At 37.2% G+C, this 21,537-nt stretch overlaps 3 protein-coding genes across 5 annotated transcripts; 1 reads left to right on the top strand and 2 right to left on the bottom strand.

The window, feature by feature from the left end:
- Positions 1-3,674, bottom strand: LOC116017010 (putative threonine aspartase). Of its 2 annotated transcripts, none has more exons than XM_031257505.1 (11): positions 3,496-3,674; positions 3,330-3,380; positions 2,579-2,699; positions 2,378-2,462; positions 2,182-2,263; positions 1,935-2,058; positions 1,601-1,761; positions 1,016-1,179; positions 764-887; positions 549-656; positions 1-211 (listed from the first exon to the last, which is right to left on the bottom strand). In XM_031257505.1, exons 1-11 carry the CDS (start codon positions 3,637-3,639, stop codon positions 131-133), a joined length of 1,245 nt encoding a protein of 414 aa, XP_031113365.1. In that variant the 5' UTR covers positions 3,640-3,674; the 3' UTR covers positions 1-130. The 2 variants fall into 2 exon arrangements, with proteins under 2 accessions (XP_031113365.1, XP_031113367.1); XM_031257507.1 differs by having other exon boundaries at positions 2,378-2,475; positions 3,496-3,573.
- Positions 3,675-5,997: 2,323 nt separating this feature from the next.
- On the top strand, positions 5,998-6,974 carry LOC116017550 (heavy metal-associated isoprenylated plant protein 16-like). Its single transcript, XM_031258162.1, has 3 exons — positions 5,998-6,111; positions 6,222-6,300; positions 6,432-6,974. Exons 1-3 carry the CDS (start codon positions 6,103-6,105, stop codon positions 6,698-6,700), a joined length of 357 nt encoding a protein of 118 aa, XP_031114022.1. The 5' UTR covers positions 5,998-6,102; the 3' UTR covers positions 6,701-6,974.
- A 197-nt stretch (positions 6,975-7,171) lies between these two features.
- Positions 7,172-21,523, bottom strand: LOC116017723 (phosphomannomutase). Of its 2 annotated transcripts, none has more exons than XM_031258350.1 (12): positions 21,389-21,523; positions 21,003-21,120; positions 20,403-20,447; positions 20,249-20,315; positions 20,034-20,110; positions 19,397-19,432; positions 8,513-8,568; positions 8,338-8,437; positions 8,131-8,226; positions 7,950-8,039; positions 7,711-7,762; positions 7,172-7,434 (listed from the first exon to the last, which is right to left on the bottom strand). In XM_031258350.1, the coding sequence occupies exons 2-12, from the start codon at positions 21,069-21,071 to the stop codon at positions 7,382-7,384; spliced, it is 741 nt and encodes a 246-aa protein (XP_031114210.1). In that variant the 5' UTR covers positions 21,072-21,120; positions 21,389-21,523; the 3' UTR covers positions 7,172-7,381. The 2 variants fall into 2 exon arrangements, with proteins under 2 accessions (XP_031114210.1, XP_031114211.1); XM_031258351.1 differs by lacking the exon at positions 21,389-21,523 and adding an exon at positions 21,227-21,304.
- Between the last annotated feature and the right edge of the window lie 14 nt (positions 21,524-21,537).

Consider the following 21,537-nt stretch of genomic DNA (forward strand, 5'->3'; position numbering starts at 1 on the left):
TAAGTCAAAACGTAATAAATTAATTATAACAAATGTCTTTAAAAGATATAAAATATTGTTCGAGTACAATTTGGAACTGGGCTATAGTTCTGTAATAAGCAAACCTAAACAGCAATTCACCTGCACATTTTTACGCTACAAGTTTAATTCGAGCTGCAAACTCATCTACCCCAGTTTTGCTCTGCTTGCTTGTACTTCTAAGGATAGAAACCTGTTCAGGAGGAAGAGGAATCGTATATTATGAGTTTGAATAATCAGAACTTAAGCGCAACCATTATCTGTGAAAGCTGAATTCTTTTTCCCAGAGAAAGAACAAGAAAACAAGAAGAAATAACATGATTATTGCTTTGATCAAATGATCAATGCTTAAGTGCATTTAGGCTCTCAACTAATTATGGTTTTGTTGACCTATATGAGTATAAGCGTATAATGCAGAATACAACTTTTGGTAGTTGTGCAATGATTTTGTCCACCATAAAAGTCCATTAAGTGCATTGGCGAGAGTATATTTGTGCATGCCAAGTATGGAAGTAGAGAAGTGATGATACCTTAGGTTTCTCCATTGAGCTTCCAACATACCCAATTCCAAAAGACAAGGAAGAAAAAGCAGCTGCGATCTCAACGGCTTGCAGAAATGGTGAGTTTCCAGTAGCATCCTTAAGTGCAATCAGTAGGTGTGAGTACAAAAGGCTTTGAGTCGATATTAACAAAGAAAGAGTGGGGAGAGAGGAAAGGACAATAAAATTTGGCAATAGTAACTCACCGTTCGAGGAGCCTCAGCTTGAACTACTAAAATTCCAGCACTTTTTTCAGTGCTATATTTACTGCTTTCTTGATTGACAGAACGTAGAACTTTTGAGCAGGCAGATGCTGGTGCAGCTTGCGATCTGTCAAAAAGAGAATCGGGTGAAGTTCCAATCTTGGGCAAACAAAGAGAAGTAAGATTGATTTCTGCTGGTTCAAATTAATCCATTTTCCTAAAAGTAGTCTAAAAGTGATCAGAGGCAAAACATACATTGATAATGATACACAACATTCCCGAGCAGCAAATCCTCTCATTAAGTGCTCTCCAGCACCGCTAACACAGCAACCAACTATAAAAGGAGCTCCAAACGGTCCCTTTGAGGATGCCCAACAACCAGAACCATACATTGCTGCTAAACCAACACGTCCACTGACCTGTTGTGGATTTGAAGAGAAAAAATCAATAGGGCCAAACTTTGAAATTAACTTTCTGAAAACAAATAGGTTTATATCCATATACAAAATCTAAAGAAATAAGTGCAGTAGTTCCTTACATTTTCCAAAAATAACAAAGCTATTGAAGACAGCAGAGTCAAATTTTCAGAAGAAAATACTACGAAATATGGAGACACCAAAAAAGCGCGATGATAGAATTTAAAAGAAAAATGTGAATAGATGTTCAAAGTATAAAGGAAAACTTCTACATTAGAAATGCAAATAGATATTCCAAAAGAGCATATAGATTATTCGACATAACAGATAAAAAAATGAGGAGACTTCTGGCACAGACCAGTTAAAACCAGAATCCTGTGTAATTGTATATGTATCTAGCAAGTAGTGAGTTTGGAATCATCACCTTCAGGGCAATACCGCCACTTGAAGCCCCACATGCCATGTGCCCTTCTGAGTCAACACAAATAACTCCGATAGTGTCACTAATGCAGTTCTCATCTAGGGCATTTTGCGAGGAAGACTGGTCAACATCTCTGCTTCCATTTGATTTGTCACACATTTGAGCTTATATTTATAGAGCAAAACATGCAGACTTGTTTGTTAGACAGCAAATCCATTCATAAAACTGGAATTATAATATAGCATTATAGGCTTATAGCCTTATACAGCACAAGTTTCCACAGAATTATATTCCATTCAAGTCAAAACAACCTCAAAAACTAATGCCAGCTTTATACCTGATACTGCACACGTTTTCACAGAATTGGCTGTTGCAGAAGAAACATCATTAACAGCTTTGGCTCCATCAAGCATTCCTTTATATTTTTTCCAGAGGTTTCTGGTCCTCTCTGTCACAAGCCACTGTCTCAACAACAGAAGGAATATGATTTTAACTTGCTCCATGTTATGTAACAACCAAGTTAGCATGTACGGAGAAAAACCTGACAGTGTTCATATAGACATTACTGGAAAGGGGAATAATACCTCATCAGCTTCTGCTATTGTTTCTGGTAAAGCAACAGCTTTGGATTTTGCCCATGCTCGAGCCCCTTCACCAACCAAAAACCTACAGAAGGTAGGGAAGCTCCTTCAGAACACATTTAGACAACAAATGAGAACTAGATTTATTTTATGAAATGCAACAAGAGTTCTTCATGGTTCATTGAAAGAGTAGTTATACATGGGGGGTATACGTCCTAGCAGAGTTGAACCACAGATCTGCTCCTTAGCTAATAATGCAGCAATTTGGATGGCATTTCTAACACCTGATAATAATAACTTCACAAAAGACGTATAATGATTACAAGTGAAAGTAAACATTTTAAAGCCCAATACATGAATTGCAATTTTTTTTATAAGTACAATATTGGTATGAGCATACCTGGCACTGCACCCACAGCACCAAATGCTCCAGAATCACCATCCATGATACTTGCATCACACTCCACATGACCATCCTCAGTCAAATTTGAACCTCGTCCAGCATTAGTATGTGGATCATCCTGAAAGTGGATGTCGCAACTATTCATCAAATCTTTAGGATCCCACTTGTCAAAAGAAAAAATAGATCTAACATAACCTATTAGTTGCAGAAAGATTATAGAAATAGTTTTTGGATATATCAAGATTAGGTACGCATGCATTCTATATAGGTTAACATATTTTGCAATAAATAAGCCATCATACAATACCATCAAGCACCAAAAGTTTTTATTGTTTAACTTTCCACAAGTCAAATTTTGTATGTGTCTACTGTCTACATATTAGTAAATTCAAATAACCCCACTAGAATTCATATTATTTTACCAACTCAAATAATGCAAAGTTTTATCTTTTTGAATTTTGAGGAGTTTCTGAAATGCTGTCCTTTCTACCAAACACTACATATGCAATTTACTACTTATTTGCAATCTGATAACCATTAACAGAATCTGGCTCTAGAAATGCACAATGCTATATGACATTACATTAGTAATCAAACTTTAAGTCAGCTGAAATTCTATACATAAGCACAATCTTTACAGTACATCTTTGGTAAAACAGCATTTAGCTTGTATAAACCAATAGTTCAAACATAATTTGATGTTTTATTTTATTGAGAATCGTTATCAAACTCTTAAACCATAGTTTACCTCTAACACTTGCACTGCTGCCGTAACAGCATCTATACATCCACCAGGGCCCTGAAATCAAAATCAAGAGTCAGAGAAAGGAAACAGAGAAGAAACGGAAGAAAAAAACCAAAAGAGAATGCGCAACGAAATTCAATTTTTAATTTAGCAAAAGGCGAAGACAGACCTTTCGCAAAACGGAAGCGGCGGCGAGGCATGCGCGTTTCATGGCGAATCGGAGTGCTTTCTCATTGGACGGCGCGTGGTATCCAGCGCCGACGTGGACGGCGACGAAGAATGTAGGCTTCTTCTCAGCTACTTCGGCCGCCATAGTCGCGTTTTGCAGCTCCGGTGACACCTTCCTAGTGCAAAGTTCGTACGGAGTATGATATTGTCAAGAGAAGAAAATACTAAGGGGATATAAATGAAAAAACCAAAGACCGGAGGGGTGAAAATTGCAAGATTATAAAAAAGAGTGGCAAAGTAAAAGTTTTACTTGACTTGAAGTCCTTTTTGGATATTTCGTTATATATATATATATATATTTTTCACTTTTGGTCCATCAACCATGATACATATTTCACAATTGGCCATTGACTTTTTTTTAAAAACATTTAAGGCATGATTATCAAACATCAAGTTTCTTAGCTCTAGCAAACTTAACTTATAAGATAGCTTAAAAATTAGTAGTTATTAGCTTATTTTGAAATGTTATTTAAAGTAGTGTTTTAAAATAAAATATTATTTTAAACTCTATATGTTTTATCAAATAGAGCTTATAGTTTATTTGTAATTTAAAATAAATTATAAACTCAAATTAATCTCACCTAAATTCTCTCACATAACAGCATTGTGATTTATTTGAATTTGAGCAGCATATAATTAGATTGTGCAATGGAATATATGTCATGGGGTGGTAGGTATTGATGAAAATTGTATAGAATTAGCTTGGAAAATACGGAGTAATCAGAATGATCAAATGAAATTAATAGTAATGCACTAAATATTTTTAAAAAAATTTGATAGTCAAAAAGTAAATGTGGAAGAACTCAAGGGACCAAAAGTCAGAAAAAAAAATTATATATACTAAAAATAATTTCAGTGTTTAAGACTTGAGAGAGTAATTATAGTTGACTTCTTTGCAAAACTTTACAACCAAGTAATACAGAGTTTGAAAGCTAGATCAGAGCTTCACATACGACAGCATTGACTTTATGACATGAAATAATGGGTAGCAGTTAGTTGCTTTTGTGGAATTTAATTGGAATAAATAGCGTAGAGTTATTATATATATGTAACTTAACAAGCTAAGGAACGAAGTTTGTGATGATTAAGCTTAATTATTGTTTATAATGAAACGTACTTAACAAGCATTTCTGACTGCGTGTGCTTACCTTCCGAACTTTACACACTTAACTACCTAATCAAATATACTTTCTGACTATCAATAGTTCAATACTTAAAATATCATATATCATATTATATATCATGTGAGAGTGTCAACCGGCAACAGTTTACTCCACTGAGGCTCGAACCCACTCCCATCATCCATGTGAGAGTGTTAACCTAAACACCGAGTGCCACTAGACCACAAGGTCTTTAGATATTTTTTCCATACCCTTGTTGCCCAAGTACTGAAAGAAATTTGATCCCCAATCCCAATTTTGAACTTAATTTAAAAATTGAGCAATAGAACACATTTCTCCACAAAAAAATTACAGTATACGGTGTTGTTTAAGTTTAAAAGATTCTAATTTTCATATACTAGATTAGTAGTTTGGGATTGATTCTTCTATTGAGTTAATTTGAATGTATATTTGTGTTTTTATTAAAAAGTGGGTGCTTGACAAGAAAAGCCTACTAGATGTCAAAAGAAGGGCACAAAATGAAAGTGCGATACAATCCTAGCTAGCTAAGACATATTGCTCCTCGAGAAATTGTGGATAGGTGTTTAAATTTGTAAGATCCTATCATCTACTGGACTAGTCTTTTGAATTTGAATATATATTCATGTTTTCATTGAGAAGTAGGTTATATACATAACAGGAAATGATTACTCGATGCCAAAAAGGGAACCGAAGTAAGAGTTGTGAACTCATTTGGTGATATATATCCTAACGAAAGGATAGTAGAGTTAATGCAAAATCAGAATCACAAGTAACTTATTAGTTGATTTTCGGGTGACAAATTACACCCAAAAACGCACGAATGAACCTAGACAGGCTAAATAGGAGTTTAATTTCACCCTTTTATGAGGGTGACTCTTTAACCTGTGACACCAAATAGGAGTGATTCTGATCTTTGTGGGCACCCAAGTATTATTAATCCTTGCACTTAAAAATTCACTTAGGCACTATGATTTAACTCTTCTACAAATTTTATAAGGCCAAAATATATATGAGTCTTTGGGAGTTAGAAATTTCGTCGTTTTCATCCTTAGTTAATAGAAAAACCTACCACTGCACGGATCTCATGTATGAATAAGAAATAGTCTTAAAAAGTTAAATTACTTTACGTGTAAATGTTGGTCCTAGGAACTGAAGATAGATGACGCAGTCATATATACAGACCACGTCAACTGTCCTAACGAACATTAACGCGGCGTGCCCTTTCAAATCCCGCCGCGTGTCTGTGTGCGGGCATATATATAAAGTGAGATATTACGTTAACGTATCACTCACATCAAAACCCCATTCATCTTCATTATCATATATACATCACTACTTTACATAACAAACTAAACCAAACACAGAATCATCGAACAGTAGGCAACAAACACTGTTCCATTCCCAATATGAAGCAGGTACGTACTCTACGTTTTCAAATTAGAAAATTGTGTATGCGTGTGTGTATATATACACATATATATGCAATATAATGCTTACTACGTATGTGTATTTGGTTTTGCAACAGAAAATAGTGGTCAGAATCCCCAACCTAAATGCCGAGAAGATCCGCGCCAAAGCTATGAAAATAGTCGCGAAACTAGAAGGTATGTATGAATTGAAATTTCTTCTGCAGTTTAAACCCTAGAAATCCGACCTGACTAGCTAACTATATATAGATCTGAATTGTGTCAAGGAGTTTACTTGTGTAATCTGATCGATCTGATCTGTTATGTAGGCGTGGGATCAATCACGGTGCAAGGTGAAAGCATGGAGGAGATAATGGTGATCGGAGAAGTCGATGCGGTTGAGATGACAAATCGGTTGAGGAAGAAGCTGGGTTCGGCTGAGCTGATCAGTGTGGATAAAGTAGTCAGTGAGGAGACGAGTACGGCGGATAATAATAGCAGCAGTAGTGTCGTAGAAGAAGTGCCGCAGCCGGAGTGGTTTTCGCCGTATTACAGTTCCTATTATCCACAATACTTGCCGTGCTATTCATTGTATTGATCAATCTCAGTTACACCAATATATATGCATGGGCATGGTGAGGGCGATACCTGGTTTGCATATGGACAGTTATAAAGAGGTTTTTTCAAGATTTTTTTTTGTTTTCTAGTTTAATTTGCACTTCTTTTGTATTGGCCATGGAGAGTATGTATTCTTGATTTCTATTAAAAAAAAAAAAAAAAGGAATGGGTGATAACTGATAATCATAAAAATGTAAACTATTTTTTATTATAGTCATCAAAAGAATTTGAATTGAAGTTATTAGTCTCTTTCACTTATATGTTTAAACAATTCATCATCCTCCAAATTTAAGTAGGTGACCCACGAAGGCCCACAAAATTTATAGTCTATCTGTATTGACATGTATCCCTATGGATGAGTTCCATTAGGGATAAATTATACTTCGTACTATCTACTATGTAGTATTTCACTGAAAAAAAATGATAAAATGAAATATTTTTACTAAAAAGATGACATAAAACGAAATGCTTTTTAATTTATTGAGAAGATTACAAAACTAAATATTTTTTACGATTACAAAATGAAATGCTTTTTTTACTTAACTGAAAATATGATAAAATGATGAGTAAAGTTTGCTTAAGGATACAACATAGCTACAAGCATTCTCTCCCTATTACAAATCACTTGCTGATGAACGAATTTGCTGAGGCCTCCATTTTCCTAGCATAGGAACAGCTCTGTACACTGCTTGGCCGTGTCTTCTGGGCTAGTCACTGGTAACAAAGAAACAGTCGTTTAATACCAGTTTCTGCAGACTTAATGCACCCAAACTTCACAACAAAAAGAGGTCCAGTTTCTCCACTTGTAAGCTTGTTCTAAAATCATATAATTGACTTGTTCTAGCCTCTAGGTAAGAGATTTTGTATGGGTGTCCTTTGAGTCGAGTGAAATAATGTATTCTAGGTGTAATTGCTTAATTGGAAGTGAAAGCATCTAAAAGCTAAATTCTACTTGCTTGCACATAAAAATGGATTAGGCATAAAGCTCACCTGTGTGACCAACAGTTTTCTCAGACACAAAAATCTCAAAGTCATTTCCTCCCTATTTCAACACAAAATTGAAACTCCTCGTCAGTGTGGTGATAAAATGGGGAAAAACAAATTTCCAAGAAAAGAATAAATAAATGCAACGAACCAACAGTTTACTAAACGGGTCTAGCTTATAAAAGAACAAACACAGAGGATAATGGCAGGGTTCTAGGTGCACAATAATGAAAGCAAAATGCTACCTTGTATGTTTTGTCACCAAAAAAGTGAATTTCACTAAAACCATCAAGGTATTGCAAGCAATACGTCTTATCCCAGCCACGAGGGAAAACCTGCAACAAACATTTTTGGAAATCACCCGACTTAATATTTTACTGATAAATTTCCACTGAGCATAAAAGCAAAACAATCACAAGCACTTACATCAAAGCTGATCTGGCCACCAATGGAAAAGGTGAGATCAAGGTGTGCGAATTTTTCACGAAGCACTGTAACCATTTTTTCCCGTATCTTGTGAACCTAAATGTATGTCACCCATTAATCAAATTAGAATGATCACAATATACCAAAATTATTGTAGCAAACATATTTGGAACTAGTATGCCCAGCAAATTTATAAAGTCCATGTACCTTGTCATATCTTTCAAACTCATCTCGTTCTTCCTGACTACAATTCCTTCCAATTGGTGACACATTAAGCATGCCACTGCGGAACTCAATGAATGTTCCCCTAAAGGAAAAAGGATAAAGGTTTCAGAAGCTTGCCAGAGGAGTAAAATTGTTATTCACATATTTCTTCTATCACCTTTTTATTGGGATATCCAGGTCCGCAATGTAGTGGAGAGTAAAACTAATGAATTCCTGCATCATGGTTGGGAGTGACAAAATAGAGGTTTAACACAGAAAATTAGAGGCTAGTATTTACTGACCAGAACTGAAAAATGATGGAAAACAGATGTTTCTGAGTTCTGAAATAACAAATCTGTGTTATATCTTCATTAGCTAGCTGATACATCTATATATACATGAGAAAATAGACAAGTTTCCTGAAATTCTGCACTATTTACTGCTGCCTAACATTTCTGCTACCTAACATTTCTGCTGCCTAACTTTGCTGCTGTTAACTTTACTGCCTAACTTTGCTACTGTTTATTTTACTGCTGCCTAACACATAATAATTATAATAATCTCAACAATCAGAAATATACTACACATTTTGCTGCTGCATTGACATCCCCCCTCAAATTGATGAAGGTAAGTCTATCAACATCAATTTGCTATTGAGAAACTTGTGTCTTTGGCGTGTTAGAGCCTTTGTAAAAACATCAGCTACTTGAAGATCAGTAGTAAGATGAGGTAGAGTGATAACACCTCGAGTAAACGCCTCCCGGATGTAATGACAGTCGACTTCAATGTGCTTTGTGCGTTCATGATACACTGGATTTGCAGCAATTTGAATAGCACTGGTATTATCACCATGAAGTGGAGTAGGATCACTTGAAGGAAATCCAAGTTCAGAAAGAAGACCACGTAACCACACAATCTCTGAACACGCAGCAGACATAGCTCTATACTCGGCCTCTGTAGAGGATTTAGAGACACTCTCTTGCTTCTTACACTTCCAAGAAATCAAGGCATCCCCAAGAAAAACGCACCATCCTGTGATAGATTTCCTAGTATCTGGACAGCCAGCCCAATCTGCATCACTATAAGCTGTCAAATGAAGAGCTGATTGTTTGGGAAAAAACAACCCACGAGTAGGTGACCCAATTAGATATCGAACTATGCGACGAACTGCCGCAAGATGGAGATGTCGAGGTGAGTGCATGAATTTACTGACGATATGAACAGCATAGGAGATATCGGGCCTTGTAATTGTTAGGTAGATAAGACTACCAACAAGTTGCCTATACAAAAAAGGATCGGGCAAAGGTTCGCCCTCATCTTTCCGGTATTTCACATTGACCTCCATTGGTGTATCAACAGCAGTAGCATCCTGTAAACCAGCCATCCGAATGAGATCTTGAATGTATTTATGTTGGTTTAGGAGGAAACCATGATCTTCATAGTGAACTTCCAGCCCTAAAAAATATGTTAGATGCCCAAGATCTTTCATTTTAAATGTACCGGACAACATATTTTGAAGCTTAGTAATCAGCCCATTATCATTACCAGTGATGATAATATCATCAACATATACTAAGAGAAAGACCATACCAGTGGTTGTCTTGTGAAAGAAGAGTGAGGAATCATATTGACTCTGTGTGAAGGAAAAGGTGAGAAGAGTGTCGCGAAACTTCTCAAACCAGGCCCTAGGTGCCTGTTTTAAACCATACAAGGAACGTCTTAACTTGCAAACCTCATGTGGAGCTATCATTGGCATACCAGGTGGAAGCTTCATGTAGATCTCTTCCTTAAGATCCCCATTTAAGAAGGCATTTTTTACATCCATCTGATGTAAAACCCAAGATTGAGAGGAAGCAATAGCAAGTATGGTTCTCACTGTGGTCATCTTAGCAACTGGTGCAAATGTTTCTTCGTAGTCGAGACCATATTCTTGTTTATTCCCAAGAGCAACCAATCGAGCTTTATATCTATCCAAGGAGCCATCAGACTTGAGTTTCACAGTATAAACCCACTTGCTACCAATGGGCTTAACATTTTGGGGACACGAAACAATGTCCCAAGTATGATTTTCTTCAAGTGCTTGAAGTTCTTCTTCCATTGCTTGTTGCCAACACTTATGTTCCATTGCCTTTTTATAACAAGTGGGGATAGAGATAGAAGATAACACAGTAGACATAGCCACAGGGGTTGAAAAACCATACCTTTCAACTGGTTTGTGAGGTCTAGAGCTTCTACGAAGAGGAGTGGGATTACTGGAACTTGGTGGAACAGAATCAGTTGTCGCAGGTTGATGCGAAGAAGCCATAGTGAGACCTGTAGGAGGATCAGAAGCAGGAGGGGTGCGTCTATGATAGACACAACCAGGTTTAAACCGATGTACAGGTGTTGGTGATGCAGAGAAATACGGTAAAGTAGATAGAGAAGGAAGTTCTGAAGTCTGTGTGGTGCTAAAAAAGGACTGGTGTTCAAAAAAAATGACATTCCTAGAGACACGAGTTCGACGGGCATGAGGATCATAGCAAAGAAATCCTTTTTGGGTTCCAGCATAACCTAAGAAAGCACACTTAACAGATTGAGCAGTAAGTTTATTCCTCTCATGTGCAGGAAGGTGCACAAAACAAACACATCCAAAAACATGCAGATTGGAATAATTTGGTGCATGCCCAAATAAATAAAAATAAGGGGAATTATTGTTCAAGTTGGGAGATGGTAATCTATTAATTAAATAAACTGCAGTAGCTAAAGCTTCACACCAAAATTTAGAAGGAACACAAGACTCAATTAGAAGAGTTCTAACAACATCAAGAAGATGACGGTTCTTTCTTTCAGCCACACCATTTTGTTGTGGAGTGAAAGGACAAGAACGCTGAGAAATGATCCCATGACTTTGAAGAAAGAATTGAAACTCATTTGACATATATTCCCCTCCCGAATCAGATCGCAAGATTCTGATTTTAGCAGAAAACTGTGTTTCAATTAAAGCAAGAAAGACCTTGAACACAGAGAAAACCTCACTCTTAGTCCTAAGAAAATATACCCAAGTAAAACGAGTGAAATCATCAATAAATGTAACAAAGTATTTGTAATGTTCATGAGAGATTACAGGTGCAATACCCCATACATCAGTATGCACGAGTTCAAAAGGTTTGGTGGTATGGGTTTGATGCAATGGAAAAGGAAGAGTTTTGCTTTTGCCAAGTTTACAGGATGCACAATCAACAACATCATTATTAGAAGAAAAATTTTTATTCCCAAGTAAACCAGATTTAAGCAAGATTCGAAGTACATGAGAATTAGGATGTCCTAAACGTCTATGCCACACCTGATTATTACTTTGGACAGCATTACAAGCAACATAATTTGACACTGGAGGAGGAGACAAAAACAAGGGAAAAAGACGTCCCACTTTAGGCCCCTTCGCGATCATTTTCCCGGACACTTGATCCTGCACAAAACAACCAGATTTTGAAAATTGAACGGTGCAGTTACTGTCAACTAATTGTCCGACAGATATAAGATTAGTAGACAACTTAGGAGACACAAAAACATTATTTAAAGAAGCTGAAATATCACCAACGGCTGTGATAGGTAAGGAATTTCCATCTGCTGTATGAATCTGAAGATCTCCACTATACTTTTGAACATTTTTTAAAGGCAAGGCAGTGTTGGTCATGTGATGGGAAGCACCAGAATCAAAATACCAAGGCTTAGAATCAGAAGTATTGTTACCTGAAAAACCAAAGGCTGATAGGGCAGAAACTATCATTTGTTGGACCATTTCAGGGGTAATCGTAGACTGACCAGCATTGGAGACACTAGAGGGACCAACCGAGACATTGTAGGCAGTTTCATGTTTCTTCGGAGGCCGAATGGAACACTCTTTGATGATATGCCCTGCTTTCTTACAATAATTGCAGAATTTTTTAGTACAATTATTGGCAAAGTGACCAAAATTCTTGCAACTATAACACTGGACATTAGTCATATCTCTGCCTCCGTTAGATCTCCTTTGGGCAGCGTAGGCAACAGGAATTGGAGCAGAATTTTGAGCTTTCTGCTCCAAGACAGCCAGTGTAGTGAGCCGTTGTTCTTCCCTGAGAAGCTCTCCTACACAAATATTCATTGAAGGAACTAACTGTCTATTCATCAGGTTAGACCTGATTGTTTCAAACTCCCCCCTTAACTTCATTAAAAACTGATCACGCTTGCTGGTTTCATGGATATTTTGTACAGCAACTAGTCCTTCAGAAGGAACATTTGCATACACAATATCAGTGTATTCAGTCCAAAGAGTTTCAAATGAAGAATAAAACTCTTGGATTGACATACTCCCTTGACTGAGTTGGCTCAACTCAAGCTCCAATTGAAACCTTCGTGCTGAGTTGCTTTGGTTGTAGACGTTCTTCAAGTAATCCCACATTCCTCTAGAGGTCTTATAAGGCTTGAGACTGAGAAGTATGGAGGGTTCCACACTTCCAAGAATCCAGGACATAATCTGAGCATCCTTTACCTCCCATTTTGCATATTTCTCCTTCTCCTTTTCTTTGTCAGGTGCAGAATCACTGATATGACTCCATAGTTCCTTTCCCTTGACAAAGAGCTCAAATGGGAATGCCCAGGCAGAATAATTTTTGCCATTAAATCGAACAAAAAAATTTTCTGATCTTTCCAAAGACATGATTCAATCAGAAAACAAGAATAGATCCAAGAAAACAGAACCAAGAACTAAGAGAATAGGTCCAAGAAACTATGATAGCAAGATACAAGTGATACAAGAACAAGAATACTATGATCTTGGAGCAAGACAAGGAACAAGACACAAAGATTATCTCAGGATTTTGGCTCTGATACCATGACAAAATAGAGGTTTAACACAGAAAATTAGAGGCTAGTATTTACTGACCAGAACTGAAAAATGATGGAAAACAGATGTTTCTGAGTTCTGAAATAACAAATCTGTGTTATATCTTCATTAGCTAGCTGATACATCTATATATACATGAGAAAATAGACAAGTTTCCTGAAATTCTGCACTATTTACTGCTGCCTAACATTTCTGCTACCTAACATTTCTGCTGCCTAACTTTGCTGCTGTTAACTTTACTGCCTAACTTTGCTACTGTTTATTTTACTGCTGCCTAACACATAATAATTATAATAATCTCAACAATCAGAAATATACTACACATTTTGCTGCTGCATTGACATCCCCCCTCAAATTGATGAAGGTAAGTCTATCAACATCAATTTGCTATTGAGAAACTTGTGTCTTTGGCGTGTTAGAGCCTTTGTAAAAACATCAGCTACTTGAAGATCAGTAGTAAGATGAGGTAGAGTGATAACACCTCGAGTAAACGCCTCCCGGATGTAATGACAGTCGACTTCAATGTGCTTTGTGCGTTCATGATACACTGGATTTGCAGCAATTTGAATAGCACTGGTATTATCACCATGAAGTGGAGTAGGATCACTTGAAGGAAATCCAAGTTCAGAAAGAAGACCACGTAACCACACAATCTCTGAACACGCAGCAGACATAGCTCTATACTCGGCCTCTGTAGAGGATTTAGAGACACTCTCTTGCTTCTTACACTTCCAAGAAATCAAGGCATCCCCAAGAAAAACGCACCATCCTGTGATAGATTTCCTAGTATCTGGACAGCCAGCCCAATCTGCATCACTATAAGCTGTCAAATGAAGGGCTGATTGTTTGGGAAAAAACAACCCACGAGTAGGTGACCCAATTAGATATCGAACTATGCGACGAACTGCCGCAAGATGGAGATGTCGAGGTGAGTGCATGAATTTACTGACGATATGAACAGCATAGGAGATATCGGGCCTTGTAATTGTTAGGTAGATAAGACTACCAACAAGTTGCCTATACAAAAAAGGATCGGGCAAAGGTTCGCCCTCATCTTTCCGGTATTTCACATTGACCTCCATTGGTGTATCAACAGCAGTAGCATCCTGTAAACCAGCCATCCGAATGAGATCTTGAATGTATTTATGTTGGTTTAGGAGGAAACCATGATCTTCATAATGAACTTCCAGCCCTAAAAAATATGTTAGATGCCCAAGATCTTTCATTTTAAATGTACCGGACAACATATTTTGAAGCTTAGTAATCAGCCCATTATCATTACCAGTGATGATAATATCATCAACATATACTAAGAGAAAGACCATACCAGTGGTTGTCTTGTGAAAGAAGAGTGAGGAATCATATTGACTCTGTGTGAAGGAAAAGGTGAGAGGAGTGTTGCGAAACTTCTCAAACCAGGCCCTAGGTGCCTGTTTTAAACCATACAAGGAACGTCTTAACTTGCAAACCTCATGTGGAGCTATCATTGGCATACTAGGTGGAAGCTTCATGTAGATCTCTTCCTTAAGATCCCCATTTAAGAAGGCATTTTTTACATCCATCTGATGTAAAACCCAAGATTGAGAGGAAGCAATAGCAAGTATGGTTCTCACTGTGGTCATCTTAGCAACTGGTGCAAATGTTTCTTCGTAGTCGAGACCATATTCTTGTTTATTCCCAAGAGCAACCAATCGAGCTTTATATCTATCCAAGGAGCCATCAGACTTGAGTTTCACAGTATAAACCCACTTGCTACCAATGGGCTTAACATTTTGGGGACACGAAACAATGTCCCAAGTATGATTTTCTTCAAGTGCTTGAAGTTCTTCTTCCATTGCTTGTTGCCAACACTTATGTTCCATTGCCTTTTTATAACAAGTGGGGATAGAGATAGAAGATAACACAGTAGACATAGCCACAGGGGTTGAAAAACCATACCTTTCAACTGGTTTGTGAGGTCTAGAGCTTCTACGAAGAGGAGTGGGATTACTGGAACTTGGTGGAACAGAATCAGTTGTCGCAGGTTGATGCGTGGAACTTGGTGGAACAGAATCAGTTGTCGCAGGTTGATGCGAAGAACTTGGTGGAACAGAATCAGTTGTCGCAGGTTGATGCGAAGAAGCCATAGTGAGACCTGTAGGAGGATCAGAAGCAGGAGGGGTGCGTCTATGATAGACACAACCAGGTTTAAACCGATGTACAGGTGTTGGTGATGCAGAGAAATACGGTAAAGTAGATAGAGAAGGGAGTTCTGAAGTCTGTGTGGTGCTAAAAAAGGACTGGTGTTCAAAAAAAATGACATTCCTAGAGACACGAGTTCGACTGGCATGAGGATCATAGCAAAGAAATCCTTTTTGGGTTCCAGCATAACCTAAGAAAGCACACTTAACAGATTGAGCAGTAAGTTTATTCCTCTCATGTGCAGGAAGGTGCACAAAACAAACACATCCAAAAACATGCAGATTGGAATAATTTGGTGCATGCCCAAATAAATAAAAATAAGGGGAATTATTGTTCAAGTTGGGAGATGGTAATCTATTAATTAAATAAACTGCAGTAGCTAAAGCTTCACACCAAAATTTAGAAGGAACACAAGACTCAATTAGAAGAGTTCTAACAACATCAAGAAGATGACGGTTCTTTCTTTCAGCCACACCATTTTGTTGTGGAGTGAAAGGACAAGAACGCTGAGAAATGATCCCATGACTTTGAAGAAAGAATTGAAACTCATTTGACATATATTCCCCTCCTGAATCAGATCGCAAGATTCTGATTTTAGCAGAAAACTGTCTTTCAATTAAAGCAAGAAAGACCTTGAACACAGAGAAAACCTCACTCTTAGTCCTAAGAAAATATACCCAAGTAAAACGAGTGAAATCATCAATAAATGTAACAAAGTATTTGTAATGTTCATGAGAGATTACAGGTGCAATACCCCATACATCAGTATGCACGAGTTCAAAAGGTTTGGTGGTATGGGTTTGATGCAATGGAAAAGGAAGAGTTTTGCTTTTGCCAAGTTTACAGGATGCACAATCAACAACATCATTATTAGAAGAAAATTTTTTATTCCCAAGNACTTGGTGGAACAGAATCAGTTGTCGCAGGTTGATGCGAAGAAGCCATAGTGAGACCTGTAGGAGGATCAGAAGCAGGAGGGGTGCGTCTATGATAGACACAACCAGGTTTAAACCGATGTACAGGTGTTGGTGATGCAGAGAAATACGGTAAAGTAGATAGAGAAGGGAGTTCTGAAGTCTGTGTGGTGCTAAAAAAGGACTGGTGTTCAAAAAAAATGACATTCCTAGAGACACGAGTTCGACTGGCATGAGGATCATAGCAAAGAAATCCTTTTTGGGTTCCAGCATAACCTAAGAAAGCACACTTAACAGATTGAGCAGTAAGTTTATTCCTCTCATGTGCAGGAAGGTGCACAAAACAAACACATCCAAAAACATGCAGATTGGAATAATTTGGTGCATGCCCAAATAAATAAAAATAAGGGGAATTATTGTTCAAGTTGGGAGATGGTAATCTATTAATTAAATAAACTGCAGTAGCTAAAGCTTCACACCAAAATTTAGAAGGAACACAAGACTCAATTAGAAGAGTTCTAACAACATCAAGAAGATGACGGTTCTTTCTTTCAGCCACACCATTTTGTTGTGGAGTGAAAGGACAAGAACGCTGAGAAATGATCCCATGACTTTGAAGAAAGAATTGAAACTCATTTGACATATATTCCCCTCCTGAATCAGATCGCAAGATTCTGATTTTAGCAGAAAACTGTCTTTCAATTAAAGCAAGAAAGACCTTGAACACAGAGAAAACCTCACTCTTAGTCCTAAGAAAATATACCCAAGTAAAACGAGTGAAATCATCAATAAATGTAACAAAGTATTTGTAATGTTCATGAGAGATTACAGGTGCAATACCCCATACATCAGTATGCACGAGTTCAAAAGGTTTGGTGGTATGGGTTTGATGCAATGGAAAAGGAAGAGTTTTGCTTTTGCCAAGTTTACAGGATGCACAATCAACAACATCATTATTAGAAGAAAAATTTTTATTCCCAAGTAAACCAGATTTAAGCAAGATTCGAAGTACATGAGAATTAGGATGTCCTAAACGTCTATGCCACACCTGATTATTACTTTGGACAGCATTACAAGCAACATAATTTGACACTGGAGGAGGAGACAAAAACAAGGGAAAAAGACGTCCCACTTTAGGCCCCTTCGCGATCATTTTCCCGGACACTTGATCCTGCACAAAACAACCAGATTTTGAAAATTGAACGGTACAGTTACTGTCAACTAATTGTCCGACAGATATAAGATTAGTAGACAACTTAGGAGACACAAAAACATTATTTAAAGAAGCTGAAATATCACCAACGGCTGTGATAGGTAAGGAATTTCCATCTGCTGTATGAATCTGAAGATCTCCACTATACTTTTGAACATTTTTTAAAGGCAAGGCAGTGTTGGTCATGTGATGGGAAGCACCAGAATCAAAATACCAAGGCTTAGAATCAGAAGTATTGTTACCTGAAAAACCAAAGGCTGATAGGGCAGAAACTATCATTTGTTGGACCATTTCAGGGGTAATCGTAGACTGACCAGCATTGGAGACACTAGAGGGACCAACCGAGACATTGTAGGCAGTTTCATGTTTCTTCGGAGGCCGAATGGAACACTCTTTGATGATATGCCCTGCTTTCTTACAATAATTGCAGAATTTTTTAGTACAATTATTGGCAAAGTGACCAAAATTCTTGCAACTATAACACTGGACATTAGTCATATCTCTGCCTCCGTTAGATCTCCTTTGGGCAGCGTAGGCAACAGGAATTGGAGCAGAATTTTGAGCTTTCTGCTCCAAGACAGCCAGTGTAGTGAGCCGTTGTTCTTCCCTGAGAAGCTCTCCTACACAAATATTCATTGAAGGAACTAACTGTCTATTCATCAGGTTAGACCTGATTGTTTCAAACTCCCCCCTTAACTTCATTAAAAATTGATCACGCTTGCTGGTTTCATGGATATTTTGTACAGCAACTAGTCCTTCAGAAGGAACATTTGCATACACAATATCAGTGTATTCAGTCCAAAGAGTTTCAAATGAAGAATAAAACTCTTGGATTGACATACTCCCTTGACTGAGTTGGCTCAACTCAAGCTCCAATTGAAACCTTCGTGCTGAGTTGCTTTGGTTGTAGACGTTCTTCAAGTAATCCCACATTCCTCTAAAGGTCTTATAAGGCTTGAGACTGAGAAGTATGGAGGGTTCCACACTTCCAAGAATCCAGGACATAATCTGAGCATCCTTTACCTCCCATTTTGCATATTTCTCCTTCTCCTTTTCTTTGTCAGGTGCAGAATCACTGATATGACTCCATAGTTCCTTTCCCTTGACAAAGAGCTCAAATGGGAATGCCCAGGCAGAATAATTTTTGCCATTAAATCGAACAAAAAAAATTTCTGATCTTTCCAAAGACATGATTCAATCAGAAAACAAGAATAGATCCAAGAAAACAGAAGCAAGAACTAAGAGAATAGGTCCAAGAAACTATGATAGCAAGATACAAGTGATACAAGAACAAGAATACTATGATCTTGGAGCAAGACAAGGAACAAGACACAAAGATTATCTCAGGATTTTGGCTCTGATACCATGACAAAATAGAGGTTTAACACAGAAAATTAGAGGCTAGTATTTACTGACCAGAACTGAAAAATGATGGAAAACAGATGTTTCTGAGTTCTGAAATAACAAATCTGTGTTATATCTTCATTAGCTAGCTGATACATCTATATATACATGAGAAAATAGACAAGTTTCCTGAAATTCTGCACTATTTACTGCTGCCTAACATTTCTGCTACCTAACATTTCTGCTGCCTAACTTTGCTGCTGTTAACTTTACTGCCTAACTTTGCTATTGTTTATTTTACTGCTGCCTAACACATAATAATTATAATAATCTCAACAATAAGAAATATACTACACATTTTGCTGCTGCATTGACAGGGAGTATAAGGCCACAGCATAATGAAGGGATTCCTAAATCCGTGTTTTACTAGTGCATTCATGAAAAGAGAAAACACATGTTAAGTGCTTTTTTGGGGGGTTATTTTTTCATCCATTTATGTAGTTTTTAAGCCATTGAAGTTATTGGAACAACTGGACAAGTACTAACCTTGAGTTTTTCATCTCCAAGAAAGGACTTCAAGCTCTGTGCATGTGGAATCAAATCAATTAGGATGGAAAGTGAGAAACGAGAAAATTTTTAAATCAACCAATATCAAACTCAAAGAAACTATTTATGAGATACAGAGTATAGTGTAGCACATTGAGTTTCATGCCTTGATCCCTTGAAACACCAAGCAAAACTAGGCAAAATAAAGTTTCAAAACTAAGCTCACACGTCTGATTTTACATTATTGTTGCTGCAAGCTTGTAGCTGATTAAGGTGATTATGAACATATGATAGCACTTTATGAAATATCCTTTACTGGTCTTTCATCTTGAATGATACCTTGTCACTAGCTTGTCAATGTTTATACTTTGAAGTTTGAACCAGAGTCATTTTACGTGATTGAGTTGCAGAATATAATTTAGGACACAAACTACAAACTAAGAGCTAGCAGCGAGTGACATCAGATCACCAGCAATTTAAAACAAAGAAAAATACATGAGACAGCCTTTTGGTAAAAAGTTTGATGCATTCAACAGAAGAAGCAACAATAGACCAAGATTTTGTTGCCTTGCAAAATATTAAACTAAAAATTATTATTCCAAACAACTCTGAGAGAGAGAGAGAGATCTAACAATACCTGAGTGCCAATGAGCTTCCCATCATGATGTGCTACAAGTCCATTCTCAGAGAAAACATAATCATAATCATTTATAACTGCATCACACAAATTGATTTAGAAGTCTTTAGTGGAGAATTCTAGGCCTATTAATCATAACATCAATTTGACAAACCCCATCAAAGAGATGAAAAGCAAAATTCCCGTATATCAAAAAGATTTAAATTGATGCTAACCAGAACTCCCAAGCTGTTCTGATATCTTAATGAGGTCAGATCCTCCAACAACACCAACTGTGACCACCTACAAACAGACAATTGCTTTAAGCCAGCATCATTTTACATAAGCAAATAAACAAATCAAAAGGCCTTTCCAGAGAAAAATAAGTGCCTTTCTCAGCTCCCGCATGAACTCTAACATTTTTGGAGTAACCACCTGAAATTACCAAATGTCAGATCCAAATACTTTAAATATAAAAAAAAAAAACAACAACAACAACAAAAAGAACTACTCCCTCCGTCCCATTTTATGTGTCGGGTTCGGTTAACGAGGCTTGACTGAAGTTATTTTTAATCCAATTTTTCATAATATTAATTTTTGTATTAATATACAAAATTTATATATTTAGAAACTACACTAAAAGTACTATTAAACACAAAAAATCAAATTTAAAAATAAGTAAAAAATACTAAAGAAAACAAACAAAGAAGAAAGAGTTGTTTTGACCAATGAATAGTAAGTAGGACAGATAAAATGGGACAGAGGGAGTATTACATACATGTAATTGCCAGGGTATCTCCAAACAATTTTCACTCTCCACTAAACTTGCAGGACATATTTTTTAAAAAAAAATTATAAACAACAGGGTAAAAAATCTACGAGTTCAAATGAACATGTACTCCGTATAATCTATAATTCAGTATTGTAACGCATTCAAGGATATGAGAGTCAATGACTATCAAAGTGAAGCTGTAGGGAGATCATTCATACCTTCCGGGGCGCAGTGAGTGTACCATCGACATCAAAGAGAGCAATCAAACCAGGCTTCCTTGCCGCCATTGACGAGGCTATTAGCTCTAGTTCTCAGTACTGAATCGGAAGCTTTAGCCTGCAAGTCCACAGGTAGACTGCATCAATTTCTACTCCTCATACATATTACATATATATAGTGCATTTTGCCCACAGAAACAGAGAGAAACAAGCTGAATTCAGACATTGGAAAGAAGAACGTAACGAAAGTGAACTCTGCACCGAATCACGGCAAAAGAGTTCCACAAAATGCCATAACAACCACAACTACTAATTAACTGGCATAGTTGTACACTTGTACAGTATACAACGGATCGAGGATTAATGGAGGAAAGGAACGGAGTTACCTCAGTGAATTTGGCGGAATTTGGCGGCCAAACTTTCGAAGAACAGATCTGAGATGGAAGTCGAGCGGTACTGAACTGTTTTTGCTTGACTTGGGAGAATGGAAGTACGCCCAGAAAATCTGTTTCCGTTTCGGGTGAGTGGGGCCTCT

The sequence above is a fragment of the Ipomoea triloba genome, chromosome 4 (assembly GCF_003576645.1).
Source record: "Ipomoea triloba cultivar NCNSP0323 chromosome 4, ASM357664v1".
In the NCBI taxonomy this organism is placed as follows: Eukaryota; Viridiplantae; Streptophyta; class Magnoliopsida; order Solanales; family Convolvulaceae; genus Ipomoea; species Ipomoea triloba.